Below are 15,060 nucleotides of genomic sequence, written 5' to 3'. Positions count from 1 at the left end.
TCATTCTTTATATATAATTCTAGAGAATTATAATCATGAAGATGACCAAGAAATGTGACATAGGAAAATCACAAAAGTTGTAGTGAGCAACATCAAGGAATGGAAGAAAAGATAGTAGAAAACTAGAAGTCGACTGATAACTAGGATTATGGGAAGATTGCATCTCTTATTGTAACACATTCAGTCTCTTTAAACTATGGATTTTAATGATGTGATTGTAATGTTTTAACTTGTGTCGATATGAAGAATATTACTATATCTTAACATCACAGCCATTTCACCCGGTCGTAGAAAACCATTATAGAAGGAAAGTAAAAAAAACTTCAACTTACTTCAAGATGATGACGACGCAGCAAATGTGAAAAGCCAGAAAATAGAGTCGTGCAAATTTGTTTGTAACCAGCACAAAGCCTGATGTCAGAAGTACTTTATGTAAGGAAAGGACAGTTATAGAACTATCATAGTGGAACAAAAAAGGAAATAGTATTCCAGCTTTAAAAACAAAATAGATTTCATTCTCGTCCTTGAAAATTAGCCACCATAGGCTTTGCGTATTTACATAACATATAAAACGATTTTGTACGGATTAATGACTAACATTTTGAAACTTTTTTTAAACAGAACAAAGAAATTGAATAATATTTTAGGAATGACATATCAGAGGGAAAATCCCACAAGTGTCATTAATATTTAGAAAGGATATTATGCCACTGGTTGACCACTGTGAGTTCAACAAGAACTACGAGTGACTTGAAAATGTGGTTGAAGTTGTTACTGCAGTAATGTTCATTATAAAAATCAGAATGTTTCAGTTTTATGTTGCCGCAGAAGCTTATGTTATTTTGCTCTGTGTAAGTTTCGTTGTAGCTGTGGAATCTGATGAGACCGTGAAATACTTCCATCCCAATAATGGCGAAAGTGTAGTAGAAAATCTGATCGGGAGAAAACAGAAAAATCGGAAAATAGACTAATGTTGAATCCGTAGACTGAAACGAAAGATTATTGATGATAACTGTAATATTAGTATATAATTAACTATAATATTATAATCATTAGCTATAATATTGCTATTTTAAAAGTTTTTATTTGGAGAGGAAGAAAAAAGAAACTAAATATTCTATTTGTTTAGGCACGTTTTTATTTTCACCTTACGTTTTAGCTCTCAAATCCTGCAGATCTGATTGTCTTTGTCCCGCCCCCCCCCCCCTTTTTGTGTGTGTGTGATACATAAAATAAACGCAAGTAACAGATTAGGACAGATTCTGCAAAGTACATTCTTCACCGACAAAAATCTTCAACTTTGTATGTCATTCTTATTCGTGGGAAGCGTTGTAGAGATAAACTTCTAAATCCGTAAAAAAATTAAAAAAACGCTTCGATTCTCGGTTGGAAATTATTTTACTCATATTTTCAATCTCCTAAAATTATGGAAGCTCAGTTTATTTTATCAATAATTTCTATTGGTGATAAACTAGGTAAGTAATGGGTTTCAGTTTCAAGAAATGGAAAATTACAGCAGGAATACGTTTCCATACATGGATGTATCGTAACTTTCAAATATCAATGATTATAAGGACTGAAAACGATTGTATTTTCTTATAATGATCATGTATGTCAAAAAACTGATTAAATTGGGTAACCTCTGATCAATATGCGATCGAATAACCCTGGTTATTTTACAGAATGGAAGGAATGGGTGCATGGAGAATGAAGATTTACATATTGATAAAATTCAAACCATGCAGAGGCGACTGAGTTACATCCTACATACATCTTCCTTGATGTTGCCAATGTATGAGACACAGGAAACTTGGTCTAAGAGATTATCAAAGTAAGGAAGTGCGTGTTGGCCGAGTGGACAGGGTACCAGACAACCAGTGACAAGCCTGATAGGTTTAGAATTCTACTTCCAGCCCATAAATATATATAGGAGGTAGATTGACACAATCGATAGAGTGTCGTTCAAAAAGTTTTGCAGTATTTAGTTATGAATCTTTATATCCTGAGTTCTAATATCACCAATATCAACTTTATCTGATCCTTCTGGGAACGATAAATAAAACTACCAGCCAAGTACTGGAGTCGATTTACTATTACTATAAAGTATCTGAGTCATAAATAGAATTGTGATGGAATACTAAGTCATTTTACGTTCAACTGTCTGAATCCATGAATGTGACAGTAGATACCGTAGATAACACAATTTACTATTGTGATGTAAATATAATACGATGTATTATATTTAAGAAATTAATTATTCAACGTCACTCTTTCATGTGAGTATTCCAGTCTCTCTCCACACACACACACACACACAACGCCATACATAGATGAACTCACCCGTCGAAGACGAGGTATGAGCTTTTGCGGAACGACCTTCACAAATGATTTGTTTAGAAGGATCAAATATATATATATGCCGTACATTAGCTCACTTTCTCCATCGAATCGACGTTGTCTTAATAGGTGCACGATGTACCACGCGTCAGGTGTCGAAGTGATCGCAAAGCAATGTAAGATGAAATACAGGGTTGAGGAACGAGAAGCATTTAAAAACTGATTTTAAAAGTTACTGGGGGGGGGGGGGGAATATATGCTATTAATAAGTTACTCAGTAAAGTTCTCATATTTGAATAAGAATATAAGACATAAGTTCTTATATTGCAGCAGATGCCTTTTTGATATTTCTTATCTTTCACTTTAGCAGAAAAACTCATTCATAATACCGGTTTCAAATGTTAAGACAAAGTCAGCAATATCTGGGGAGGGGGTAGGACGTTTATATCAACCCCAGTGTCTCACTGGTACTTATTTTATCGACTCTGAAAGGATGAAAGGAATAGCAAACTTCAGCGGGATTTGAACTCAGAAGGTAAAGTCGGAAGGAATGCTGCTAAGCATTTTGCTCGGCTTGTTAACGTCTGCCTGCTTGCCACCTTTAAACTAATTCATAATATTAAACTTTATTAACTGATCGATGCTGACCTAATTAATTCACATCCCGGTGACCCGTTTTTATTTGAATTAAACGATCCAAGGGGAATAAATCTATCTTACTAATAGGTTATTAGTTATCTCCCTTAAGTATTTTTTTTAATGTTTTATTGTAGAGTCCATAAACATTTTAATATTTCCAAACACTAATATGAAGTAAAATATGAGTTTTCAATATCTCTTACGTATACAAATGTTTTAGCAACATCATTCTAATAATCTTCAACAAGAGAAACTAATGGAATATCAGCTTCTATCAATTATAATTCCATTCACATCTATAACGCATTAAACAACTATTAATCTACTCCAATACGACGTGACTGGCGACTTGGATTATCCCCCCTTGACCTTGGATGGATTTGAAATAAGAAAGTAAAAAGCTGTATCACAAGACATTGTCCACAAAACTAACGATTCCCCCACTGCACAGCCTTCTAGGATCTGAAGTTTAATAATAACTAATTAATTAACTCACAAGCATAATCATTCCGTAGGTACTCATAGACGGGGCTATATTAACTATTGTCATGATCACCAACCGGAACCTAAAATAGAAAAGATATATTAGGCGTGTAAATTATACGCTATGTCCTATCCCTAATCGGTATTGTTCGATATTTAGCGAAGGACGGCTTAATACTTCTGTAAACAAGTCGATTCTAGCGCCATAGTTTAACGGGCTTTCAGAAAAGACAATTTCTATTTACGGTCATTTATTTCACACTGTTGGTGAAGTAAGTCATAGGTACTTTGCTTACTGTGCATCATACGAGAAATTGTGATTTTAATTCAGATCTTCAGAAACTCAAAGCATTGCTTTCTATGTTTCCTATACTGATAATTTGGCTTTAATGTTAACCTCTCTCCTTTTATATGAAAATAAGGCCTATGTTTGAAGCAAGTGTTTTGCATTACACAACCCTCCTCAGAAGTCCAAATATAAGACATCTGATGACAAACTAAAAAAGGCCTGTTTCAAGCGCAGCACTTTATATAACATATGCTTTATAGATTTTGTAGTCACATCACTTTCCGATGTTTTTCATTTTGCATATTGCTCAAAACTATTACGTGCATCGAGATGTATTTTCACTTGGATATCATATATATATATATATATATATATATATATATATATATATTCTTTGCCTTGTTTCAATTATTTTGACCTGTTTTTACTGGAGCACCGCCTATATAGATAGATAGATAATCTTTGGATGGAATTCCTAAACATTTAATTAGGTTTATGCATTAAATGTTCATAAATTCCATCCAGGAATTATTGCTGTTGTTGTTATTATTTTGTTGGCACTCCGTCGCTTACGACATCGAGGGTTCCAGTTGATCCGATCAACGGAACAGCCTGCTCGTGAAATTAATGTGCAAGTGGCTGAGCACTCCACAGACACGTGTACTCTTAACGTAGTTCTCGGGGAGATTCAGCGTGACACAGGCACAACAGAAATAGGAAGAAAGAGTGGGAGAAAGTTGTGGTGAAAGAGTACAGTAGGACAAACGAAAAGAAAATGGGCGCTCAACACATTTAGTAGGAGATACATGTATTATTTAAATGAGTTTGATACGGTTTCCGTGCTACTTCAAATTCCTGGACCTCTCCATTAGGTTATTCTATAAGCCTGAACGAATCGGGCTCCGTTATGGGGCCTGCAAAACTTGAAGTAGCACGGAAACTGAATCAAACTCTTTTAAAGAGTGTGTGTGTGTGTGTGTGTGTGTGTGTGTGTGTGTGTGTGTGTGTGTGTGTGTGTGTGTGTGTGTGTGTGTGTGTGTGTGTGTGTGTGTGTGTGTGTGTGTGTGTGTGTGTGTGTGTGTGTGTGTGTGTGTGTGTGTGTGTGTGTGTGTGTGTGTGTGTGTGTGTGTGTGTGTGTGTGTGTGTGTGTGTGTGTGTGTGTGTGTGTGTGTGTGTGTGTGTGTGTGTGAGTGAGTGAGAGAGAGAGAGAGAGAGTGAATGAGAGAGAGACGGAGAGAGAGAGAGAGAGAGATGGAGAGAGAGAGAGTGAGTGAGTGAGAGAGAGTGAGTGAGACTGAGTGAGAGGGAGAGACGGAGAAAGAGGGAGAGACGGAGAAAGAGGGAGAGACGGAGAAAGAGGGAGAGACGGAGAAAGAGGGAGAGACGGAGAAAGAGGGAGAGACGGAGAAAGAGGGAGAGACGGAGAGATGGAGAGAGAGGGAGAGATGGAGAGAGAGGGAGAGATGGAGAGAGAGGGAGAGACGGAGAGAGAGGGAGAGACGGAGAGAGAGGGAGAGACGGAGAGAGAGAGAGAGACGGAGAGAGAGAGAGAGAGAGAGAGAGAGAGAGAGAGAGAGACGGAGAAAGAGGGAGAGACGGAGAGAGAGAGAGATCCATTTATGCAATAGAAGAAGCTCTATAATAAAAACTTCATCAGTATAATATACTTAACGTATATGGGAAGCCAAAATTTATGATTTCTTTGTTAACACAATACGTCTATAAAGGGATTTTTCCTGGACGGAAACCGCAGTTTCTGGCTTCTCAACTACACACACACATACTTATACATGTAGTAGTGATAAAGTTTTTGCTGTAGAGCTACTACTATTTCAGAATTCAAATTTTATTCTGTTCATGCAGCACCTTTGCAAACCCTTGTATAGTTTATACACTATCTCAATATACTTCAGTTTGGCCGACACAAACACTCAACATTGAGTGATAAGTACATAGGTCGTTGTAAAAGTATCTCCTTCATAAGTAAGTCCAACTGTATTTGTATTTAACCGGTAGAAGTTACAAAGTGACTCAGAAACTGGGACTTTCATGTACTGATGCGTATCAAACCACTTTGATCAGTACCAAAAGAAGAAACTTTCGGCCCTTGAAATATTTTTCAACTCCATCCAATTAAATAATACGTTGAATGTACAGGTTCTCGTCCTATTACCGAAGTTAATCAAAGTCGAGCCTAGTTAGTACTCAGATGGGTGACTACCTAAGCGTAGTTAGCATCTCACATTTTGAAAGGCGGTGCTCCATCATGACCCCAGCCATGTGTGTGTGTGTATATATATATACATACATACACACACACACACACAGAGGCGTGGCTGTGTGGTAAGAAGCTTGCTTCCCAACTATATAGTTCCGGGTTCAGTCCAACTGCGTAAAACCTCGGGCATGTGTCTACTATAGCCTCAGGCCGACCAAAGCCTTATGAGTGGATTTGGTAGACGGAAACTGAAAGAAGCGCGTTGTGTGTGTGTGTGTGTATATATATGTATATATACGACGGTGTGTGTGTGTGTGTGTGTGTGTGTGTGTGTGTGTGTGTGTGTGTGCACCATCGCTTGGCAACCGATGCTGATGTGTTTACGTTCCCATAACGTAGCGGTTCAGCAAAAGAGGCCAATAGAATAAGTACTAGGCTTACAAAGAATAAGCCCTGGGGTCAATTTGTTCGGCTAAAGGCGATGCTCCAGCATGGCCGCAGTCAAATTACTGAAACAAATAAAAGAATAAGAGAATATATATCTATGCATTTAGTTCTGTTTTTTCTATTTGCTTTACCACACCTAATTCAAACTAGGGATTTCGTTTAGTAAATCAGTAATTTCAACAACAAAACAGTTGCATACTTTCAATATACTGAAACTCGAGATAGAACCAGGGTCCTTTAGATCTTTAGGCAAACACTCTCTGGTATAAAGTATTTCCTCTACTTGAGAAGAATTTCGTAGTTTGTAGAAATATATTTACCCTTAGTAAAATACGGATCATTTCTAAATTATACAAAACAAAATTTATTTTAGTTTTATCATGTATAAGATAGTGGGAAATGAACGTCGGAGAATTAAATAAAACATTAAATCAAATATATCAATTCGTTTCCGTATATTTCGCACGTCATGAGTGTAGTTCTCACATTTTAATTCAAGGAACTAGCTTCAGTACTCAAGAGACGGTGAAAAAAATGTAATTCGAAAATCCCGTTCGAATGTCATTGGAGGCGTTGTGTTTGAATCACTCCTGAGTATGACTTTTCGTGTCGATTCATATCCTGTCTCTGCTTAATTACATCAGATTATATACAAAATCAACGACAGAGTTAAAGACGATATATTATATTGAGCGTGCTGTTGTCATGATGCAAAAATGTCTATAAACTCAACACATAATACAAAAGAGGCACTGACCTTTTAATGTTAGCAAAAGTCTTGAAAAGCCGCAGGACTCTCATTACCAAAAATAAATCCAAAATATAGGAATTATTTTGTTCTGAAAAATATTCAAGATAAAGATATCCTCGAAGTGTATAGATAATAATAGTCTTAATAAAATTTAGAATTCTGCTGCTTTAAACGTCTAAAAACCAGAGATAAAATTTTCAAAACGAATATAATTGTTTATAATGCTTGTAGAGATAATTTCTTTTAATATCGACACTGCAATCAGTCGATTCCATCTCAGGTTATCATCGAATAACTTATTCCTAGATGTATGCGCAACACCATATTACATCATTTTATTAATTAGTATATTTGAACTTGCGGAGCTATTATTGTAATAACACCCACAGATATTTGGTGACATAGAATTCGTTTCGTTAAAGACATCAAAGTACATTTTTAAGAATTTTCTTTTCTTCCCAACTGGAATCTTTACATGTATTCAATGCGAGCATAGATGTGTGTGCGTGTGCGTGCGTGCGTGCGTGCGAGAGAGAGAGAGAGAGAGAGAGAGAGAGAAAGAGAGAGAGAAAGAGAAAGAGAAAGAGAGAGAGAGAGAGAGAGAGAGAGCTGCTATGAAGAAACAGTTCAGTCATAGCTGGGTTGTCTTTTATCGTAATTCTGCCCTGATTGAACGGACCTAATACCAAGCAACAACAGCAGCAACTAGGTTCTGAGTTCAAGACCAGTTAGAGGCAATTTTATTTTTCTCTTCCTTTGTGGCGAATGAAATCAATACCTGTCATACACGTTGCTGATTCAATAAATTATTCTGTTCCCTACACATACCCGTCTTAATGCCAATGTAATCAATTATTATTCCGAATCCACGAACGCTATAATGAAACAAAGAATATACAAAGACGACTTTCAACGATTCCTCTTAGATCCAGTGTTGAGTAAAAGACGGGATGCCACGGCTTGAACGTTCTTGATAATAGGGTCTGCTTTATTTGGCAGAAACTGACTTGGGCTTCAACAACAATTGATTGATAAGACGATCGATCTGTACAGTGCCGGCTTTCAGCATAAGCTTAACGCACTACAGCTTAGGACCTCACAATACACTGGGAGACTTAAAACAGCTAAAAGGCAAAAATATATTCAATTCTTCAGACCTTCTGAGGTAGGTTTTTGATAATTTCTACACGATTTAGGGCTTACCCAAGTCTAAACTCAACACTAGATCCATTTTGGCTCACAAGGCCAGCGATTTCGGGGGACAGGATAAGTCGATTAACACTGATATCGAGGTAATCAACTTATCCCGTCCCTCGAAATTGCTGACCTTGTGCCAAAATTTTAAACCGATATAAGATTTCCCATAGTCAATACTTCACCATCTCAAGAGAAAATAACGAAGGAAAAACAGAATGCTCGTGACAGGAGCACTTTCAGTCATAGGTTTTCTCGATTAAGGCTGACTTGGTTTTAAACAACACCATGAATATTTATAATACATTTTCAGAAAAACAAACATTAGATATTAATGCTTAGAGATATACACATATACACTCAGATTTCGAAGTCACACGACGAACACCTTTAAACAATTAGCCGTGTGGATGAATTTAGCTCACCTTCAGATTCTATGAAGTCGTATATTGTGAAGCACAAAGCACCAACGATGACGAAGAAGTCAAATCTGAAATAGATTATTTGAAAATATGTAAACTTAGCTAGATTATGTATAATTTGTCTAATTGATATTAGATATTAAAATAACCGTTCTGAGACAGAGAAAATAGATAGATATATATATACGCTAACGTGACTCAAACCATCTATCTTGTGCTTGTCGTGAACCTATGCAATAGATTATGTGATCAATCAAATAAGAGATTGATAAAAGTACTTAATATGAAATAAGTACTAGGAGCGATATGATCCTCCAAACCTTTGACCGGTGCCCTAGAATGGCTGCAGGCCAATGAATGAAACAAACATAGAAGAAAAAAACCCAGTAAAAGAATATGTGATTAACAAAACGAGATAAGCAATAGTCTCCCATATTCTTTACCACATTTTTTTTTCACTTTAAAACACCTTTTATTTTAAAAGATTACAACAGCGAAGTGCGTCAGTAATTTTCCCCTTGATCCCCCCCTAAGTCACAGAATGAAAAATATTGAAAACCATCGACAGACTATGACATTCAGTGTAACGCTTCCACTTTTATCATCATCTTTTTACTCTCAATGAAGATACGCAGTCTGGTTGTTAGGGTGTTCGGCTCGCAATCTTATCGCCTTAGGTTCAATTCCTCAACTGGCCGGCGCGTTGTATACTGGCATTTCATTTCACACTACTCCAGTCTACTTAGCTAAAAATGAGTAGCAGACTAATGTTATTTTTTTCTTTTAGTTATCTACTGTATCTGGGACAAATCTGCTTAACGTAGTACGTAAGTTTCCGGGGTACAGATGTTCAGGAAAAGATGAACACCGAGGGAACAGATGTACAGCGTCCCTGCAGTTTATCATTATCACTGCAGAGTCTTTATCTTTTATCTTTTCTTTTACTCGTTTCAGTCAGACTGCGGCCACGCTGAATCACTGCTTTAGAGAATCGATCCCAGTACTTATTCCATCGGTCACTTTTGCCGATCCACAAATTTACGGGAACGTAAACACACGCACACCGATTGTCAAAACTGTGGTAGGGGGTCAAATAGAAATGCACACACACACATATAGGTTTCTTTCAGTTTCCGTCTACCAAATGTATTCACAAGCATTTGGTTGGGCCGAGGTTATACAAGACACCTGCCCAAGGCGCCACACAATGGGATTGAACACGGGACCATGTGGTTGGGAAGCAAGCTTCTTACAACACAGCCACGCCCGCGTTTATCTTGTGTAACTAATTTACAATTAGCTACAGTAGACTATTTAAGAGTTTCAGACCTTTTCTGCAGATGCAATGCAACAATTGTTACAAGACAGAGTCCACCGATTCTTCGATAGACTCAGTATGTTGTGATCTTTTTTGGTTCAAAATAGAAAAGGAAAATTGATATTTTTCGGGAAATATAAAACAATAGAAACTAACCAAAAGAATCAAAACTTTTGTTACTTACATATTCCAGAATAGTCGGAAGAATTTCTTTACTCCAAATACGTAGAGTTTCAACAAAATTTCAAACATAAATATAGATAAGAAAAACCAATCAGCTTCGTCAATATCAAACCCAATTATCCAAGCATTAATGAAAATCAATGCATCAAAAAACCAACGGAAAAATCTGTAAGAATTAGAGAGAGGGAAGAAGCAAGAGAAAGATAGAGAAATATATTTAGCTATTTAATATTGAATACATTAAGAGAAATGAAAAATGGCCTGGAAATTAATTTTGTACATTTTGGAAAAACTTGTGTTGTTAGTAACAGAAAATTACACACAAGGTTGGAATTAGTGTTTCTATAGTTACCAATGACAAAGTTAACGGAAAAGCCATTATATAAGAACTATAAATAAGGAACATATCTAGTGCAAAGTAACATTTTGTAAAAGGAGAATATATTACGAGGATTTGAGTAAAAGAAAATACAGGAGGAGCAGTTGATTATGTTTTTATTTAACATATTCCTCTCTCAGATTCACACACTTATTGCAGTGTTCCAAGCCCTGTAAAAGAACTCGGAAGGTTGGACTTCTAACCAGGCCTTTCGCAACACCCTTAAAACAAGGAACTTTTCAGCACCCCCTCGTCGATTGAATAGTTCCAGATATAATATAAGCATATAATTTATCAACTTCAGAATTGGACTCAACTTGAAGCAACAAAAAGTATACATTATAAAATAACCACCCGGGTTTCCTATTGTTTATATCGACAGTCTTATGATAACACTAGTTGAATATCCAAATGAGCAAATGTTATGAATTAGTGATAGAACAAGAGAAGCTATGTTCGCTTCAATAAAACAGATATATTAGAAGACCTTAACATTCTAGTTCTTCATTTCCTTTCCACCCCATTCTCGTTCTTTCATCATCTGCCATCTTTCTTTCTTTCATTTTACCTCTTCTCCAATAGTGCCATCTTTCCTGCATCTTTCTTTTCTTTTCTGACCGCATCTTTCTATTTTTACAAAGGTTTTAATATCTTCAAATATCAGCACCACTTAATGGCTCTCCTCTGGTACTCTCTGTACAATAGATCTTCTTCCCATATCCATCCCTGAACTTGATCGATTGTTTTTTTATCGACATTTTTAATATGAAGATAAATATAACACTCCACTTTCGTAGAAAAATATAATATGACTGATTCCAATAGGATCTAATCTACAGCAAACATTTATATCCCATACCTTGTTATCGAATTTCATCAAGTTTTAATCAAACGTTATTCGAGTTTAAAAGAACTTAAACAAATTTCTTTTTTAGATATATTTTTTTCTAAAACACAGTCAATTTTCGCATAGACTCAGAGTATGAACCGATAAATCAACACGCATGACATATAGTTATAATTATTTCATCAATTATCAAAAGCAATCAAATACTAAAAACTATTTAGTCCAGTCCTTCACTGTTTCTGCAAACTGATCCCCCACCAACTTCAGAGCAGAAGTCGGGGAACTTCTTTAACCAATTAGTCTAAAATATAATTATTTATGCTGACGTTGCCTCCTTAATTCGAAAGGAAGAAAATCAATAGATATCAAAGAACACGTTTTTTTTTTTAATTTCACTTATGTCTAATGAGTCCTCATTAGCCTCAAGAATTTCACTTATACCCCACTTGGGGGTAATTTACCCCTATTCACCGACTCCTGTCTTAGAGGAAACGAGGAACACTGGATTCAACATTTTAAACATAAAATTTAAAAACCTGTTTAAGAAACCCGAAATAGTTACTCCTTTTTTTATTATGTTTGATTTAGTTCGATGATGATGACAATGATTATTTGAAATGTAGTAATGTTTTTATTGATATTTCGAACCCCATCCTCCACATATTTGCTGCTGATAGAAACAGATGATATCATTAACATTTCACTAATGCCAACTTGTATAATTAGTGACTAACCTGTGTCTTACAGCCACCTTAATAACCTTACTGATGTAACTGTTGTATATTGTCGGACAATGGGTCTCCATAAATGACATTCTATCTTTCACCTCTGTCAACGGAAGCTGAAGCAGATCGGCAACTTTTAAAAATTGGCTCAGTTCTGGAAAAGGAAACACGGAAATATGAAGTCATTTCAAGCTAAAAAATAAATCGAGCAGGATTTGTCATGGAAATGAGAAAGTGGTTATCTGCATACAACAATCATTTGTTACATTCTTGGAGTTGTTATCCCTCGTCACTTCGAGGATAGTCTTAATTCCGGTATCATTCGAAATGGCAAAGTTTACTCATAATAAAATCCTCCATAGAAACTTTTCCTCCTTGTGATATCCATAAAGATGATTTCTAGCAGAAAACTAAATACTTTAAATTTATAGAATAAATTGAGCTAAGGGAAATAATTCTTGATTAATTGAAACTTCGTTCATAATTGAGGAAAGAAAGCAAAACTAGCAGCAGATGTCAGCGACTCTTAAAGAAAAGGGAATAATTTCTAGCAATTAAGAATTAATCTCTCAAAGTTAATTTACATACTTCAATTTTATACAGAAGAATAGACAGAAAGGTGGTATCTATGCCTTTCCCAAGATCATTAGGAAAGTTGGTGAAACTGGAAATAAATGAAACGTGTTAAAATATTCATGCTGCTTTAGAGCGCTCGCAAATTTGTGTTTGGATAGTGACTTTCTGAATTGCGAAGAAAGGATAATATTTATCCGAGATATTCACAGAGTGGACAAAACAATTTGCAGCTAAATTTGTGTTGCAGAAAATAATACTGAGTTATTCAAGAATATTATTTAAAATTGATAACTTTTACTTAGAAGGGTTCAAGAGATAAAATATAACGCTGACAAAAATATAAACAAAATCTATTGCTACAATCAGTGGGATAGAGAATAACCTTTAAAACAAAATGGGTGGGATGGGTGGGGGAAGGACATTTTAAGAAGTGTGTAGGACGGGGAAGGGAGAGTATTGGCACTCACTGATAGTTCCATCCCTGTCAGTGTCAAGTACCTTCAGTAACAATTCATGCTGTTGCACACTTCGCTTGGGCAGGACATAGGTCATCAGTTTCATCCACTGCTCTTTGGTTATTACAAATTGACTGTTTTGGGTCACTTTCAAAATTTCAAAAGCTTTCTTTAATCTCTGTCTTTTGCCATACACCACATCTTTTACTTCATTCTGAGGACAATATATAAAAAGAAACAAACAAGAAGGAGACAAGAATTTTCAAGTGTAGAGAAAATTAAATATTTGAAATGTTATATATAACATGTTAAACGGTGTTGAAAGGGTAACTAGGAAAGTAAAAGAAGTCCTTGAAAAATGATATGACGCAAGGATTTCTTTTAAAAAGTGTCACCAGAGAGTTGCAAATAATTGTTTCAAAAACAGGCTTAAATTTTAAAGGAGTGAAGTTACTCGATACCATCGAGCTCAGTACTCGACTGCTACTTTACTTTATTGACACCATGGTGGAGGCGCAATGGTCCAGTGGTTAGGGCAGCGGACTCGCGGTCATAGGTTCGCGGTTTCGATTTCCAGACCGAGCGTTGTGAGTGTTTATTGAGCGAAAACACCTAAAAGCTCCACGAGGCTCCGGCAGGGGATGGTAGCGAACCCTGCTGTACTCTTTCACCACAACTTTCTCTCACTCTTACTTTCTGTTTCTGTTGTGCCTGTAATTCAAAGGGTCAGCCTTGTCACACTGTGTCACGCTGAATATCCCCGAGAACTACGTTAAGGGTACACGTGTCTGTGGAGTGCTCAGCCACTTGCACGTTAATTTCACGAGCAGGCTGTTCCGTTGATTGGATCAACTGGAACCCTCGACGTCATAAGCGACGGACTACCAACAACAACGGTGGGGTGAAAGGCAAAGCTGAATTCAATGGGTGTTGAATCCAGAAGGCAAAGAGCCAGAAAAAATAATGCAAAGCATTTTCCGTATACTCTAACGAATCTGCCAGTCCACAACCTTAATGATAATTGTTTCAAATTTTGGTACAAGGCTAGCAGTTTTTTGGAGGAGATTAATCGACTACATCGAGCCTAGTAATCGTCTGGTACTTTATTTCATCAATTCCGAAAGGATGAAAAGCGAAGTTGACCGCGTCGACATTTGAGCTCAGAACGTAAAGATTCGAAAGATTTGGTCCACCAGGGCATTTTAGCAGCCCATGTGCACCAAATCTCACAACCAAGATACGATTGCATATATTTAAACAAATTGTGACAATTACCTTAAGATTGTCCCGGTAACTGTTGTAGATAGCAGCAAGGACAATACTCATGAAGATGTAAAGAAGGACAAGTAGAACTATGATGAAGAATAGTGCCTCCCAGTTACTGAAATCATAGGCTGGCATCCTGAAAATATGAAAAAAGTACATTCATTAATGCTGAAACCTTATTTTATGATCCTAAGACGGTTGTATTACTTTTACCATCAACAAATAAGAAGTCATCAATTTTATCAAATGCAAACTTCGGATCGATTAAATGTATTTCTCTATTCACCCGATTCTGGGAGTGTTTACCTTCCTCTAATTTTCTTTGATAATTTATGAAGCATATATGCAGTTTCATTTACTATCTATAAATTTGTATACTGCAAAAAAATGCTATCATTTGCTTCAACCCCCTCCTCGTTACTGCAATGGTGCTGTGATCAATGGGAGATTTTTTTAAAACTTAGAATTATTAAACTCTGCACAAACTTAAAGAATTCAATCCAGAGATATACTGTATATACCACCTAAACT

The 15,060-nt window shown here is 36.3% G+C and overlaps 1 protein-coding gene across 2 annotated transcripts in view; it reads right to left on the bottom strand.

Annotated features, from left to right (window-relative positions):
- The window catches only part of LOC106884506 (two pore calcium channel protein 1), a 48,137-nt gene that overhangs the window by 13,812 nt on the left and 19,265 nt on the right, over positions 1-15,060 (bottom strand). For both annotated transcript variants that reach the window (XM_089350676.1, XM_089350677.1), the window contains exons 9-17: positions 14,539-14,665; positions 13,276-13,477; positions 12,242-12,386; positions 10,283-10,447; positions 8,784-8,848; positions 7,171-7,252; positions 3,473-3,542; positions 704-932; positions 333-423 (exon numbers count right to left, since the gene is read on the bottom strand). In XM_089350676.1, the coding sequence (XP_089206802.1) occupies positions 333-423; positions 704-932; positions 3,473-3,542; positions 7,171-7,252; positions 8,784-8,848; positions 10,283-10,447; positions 12,242-12,386; positions 13,276-13,477; positions 14,539-14,665 (1,176 nt within the window). The remainder of the gene's footprint in view (positions 1-332; positions 424-703; positions 933-3,472; positions 3,543-7,170; positions 7,253-8,783; positions 8,849-10,282; positions 10,448-12,241; positions 12,387-13,275; positions 13,478-14,538; positions 14,666-15,060) is intronic.

Source organism: Octopus bimaculoides, chromosome 4, assembly GCF_046866305.1.
Source record: "Octopus bimaculoides isolate indiv1 chromosome 4, ASM4686630v1, whole genome shotgun sequence".
Lineage (NCBI taxonomy): Eukaryota > Metazoa > Mollusca > Cephalopoda > Octopoda > Octopodidae > Octopus > Octopus bimaculoides.
This window is presented reverse-complemented; position numbering and strand designations above follow the sequence as displayed.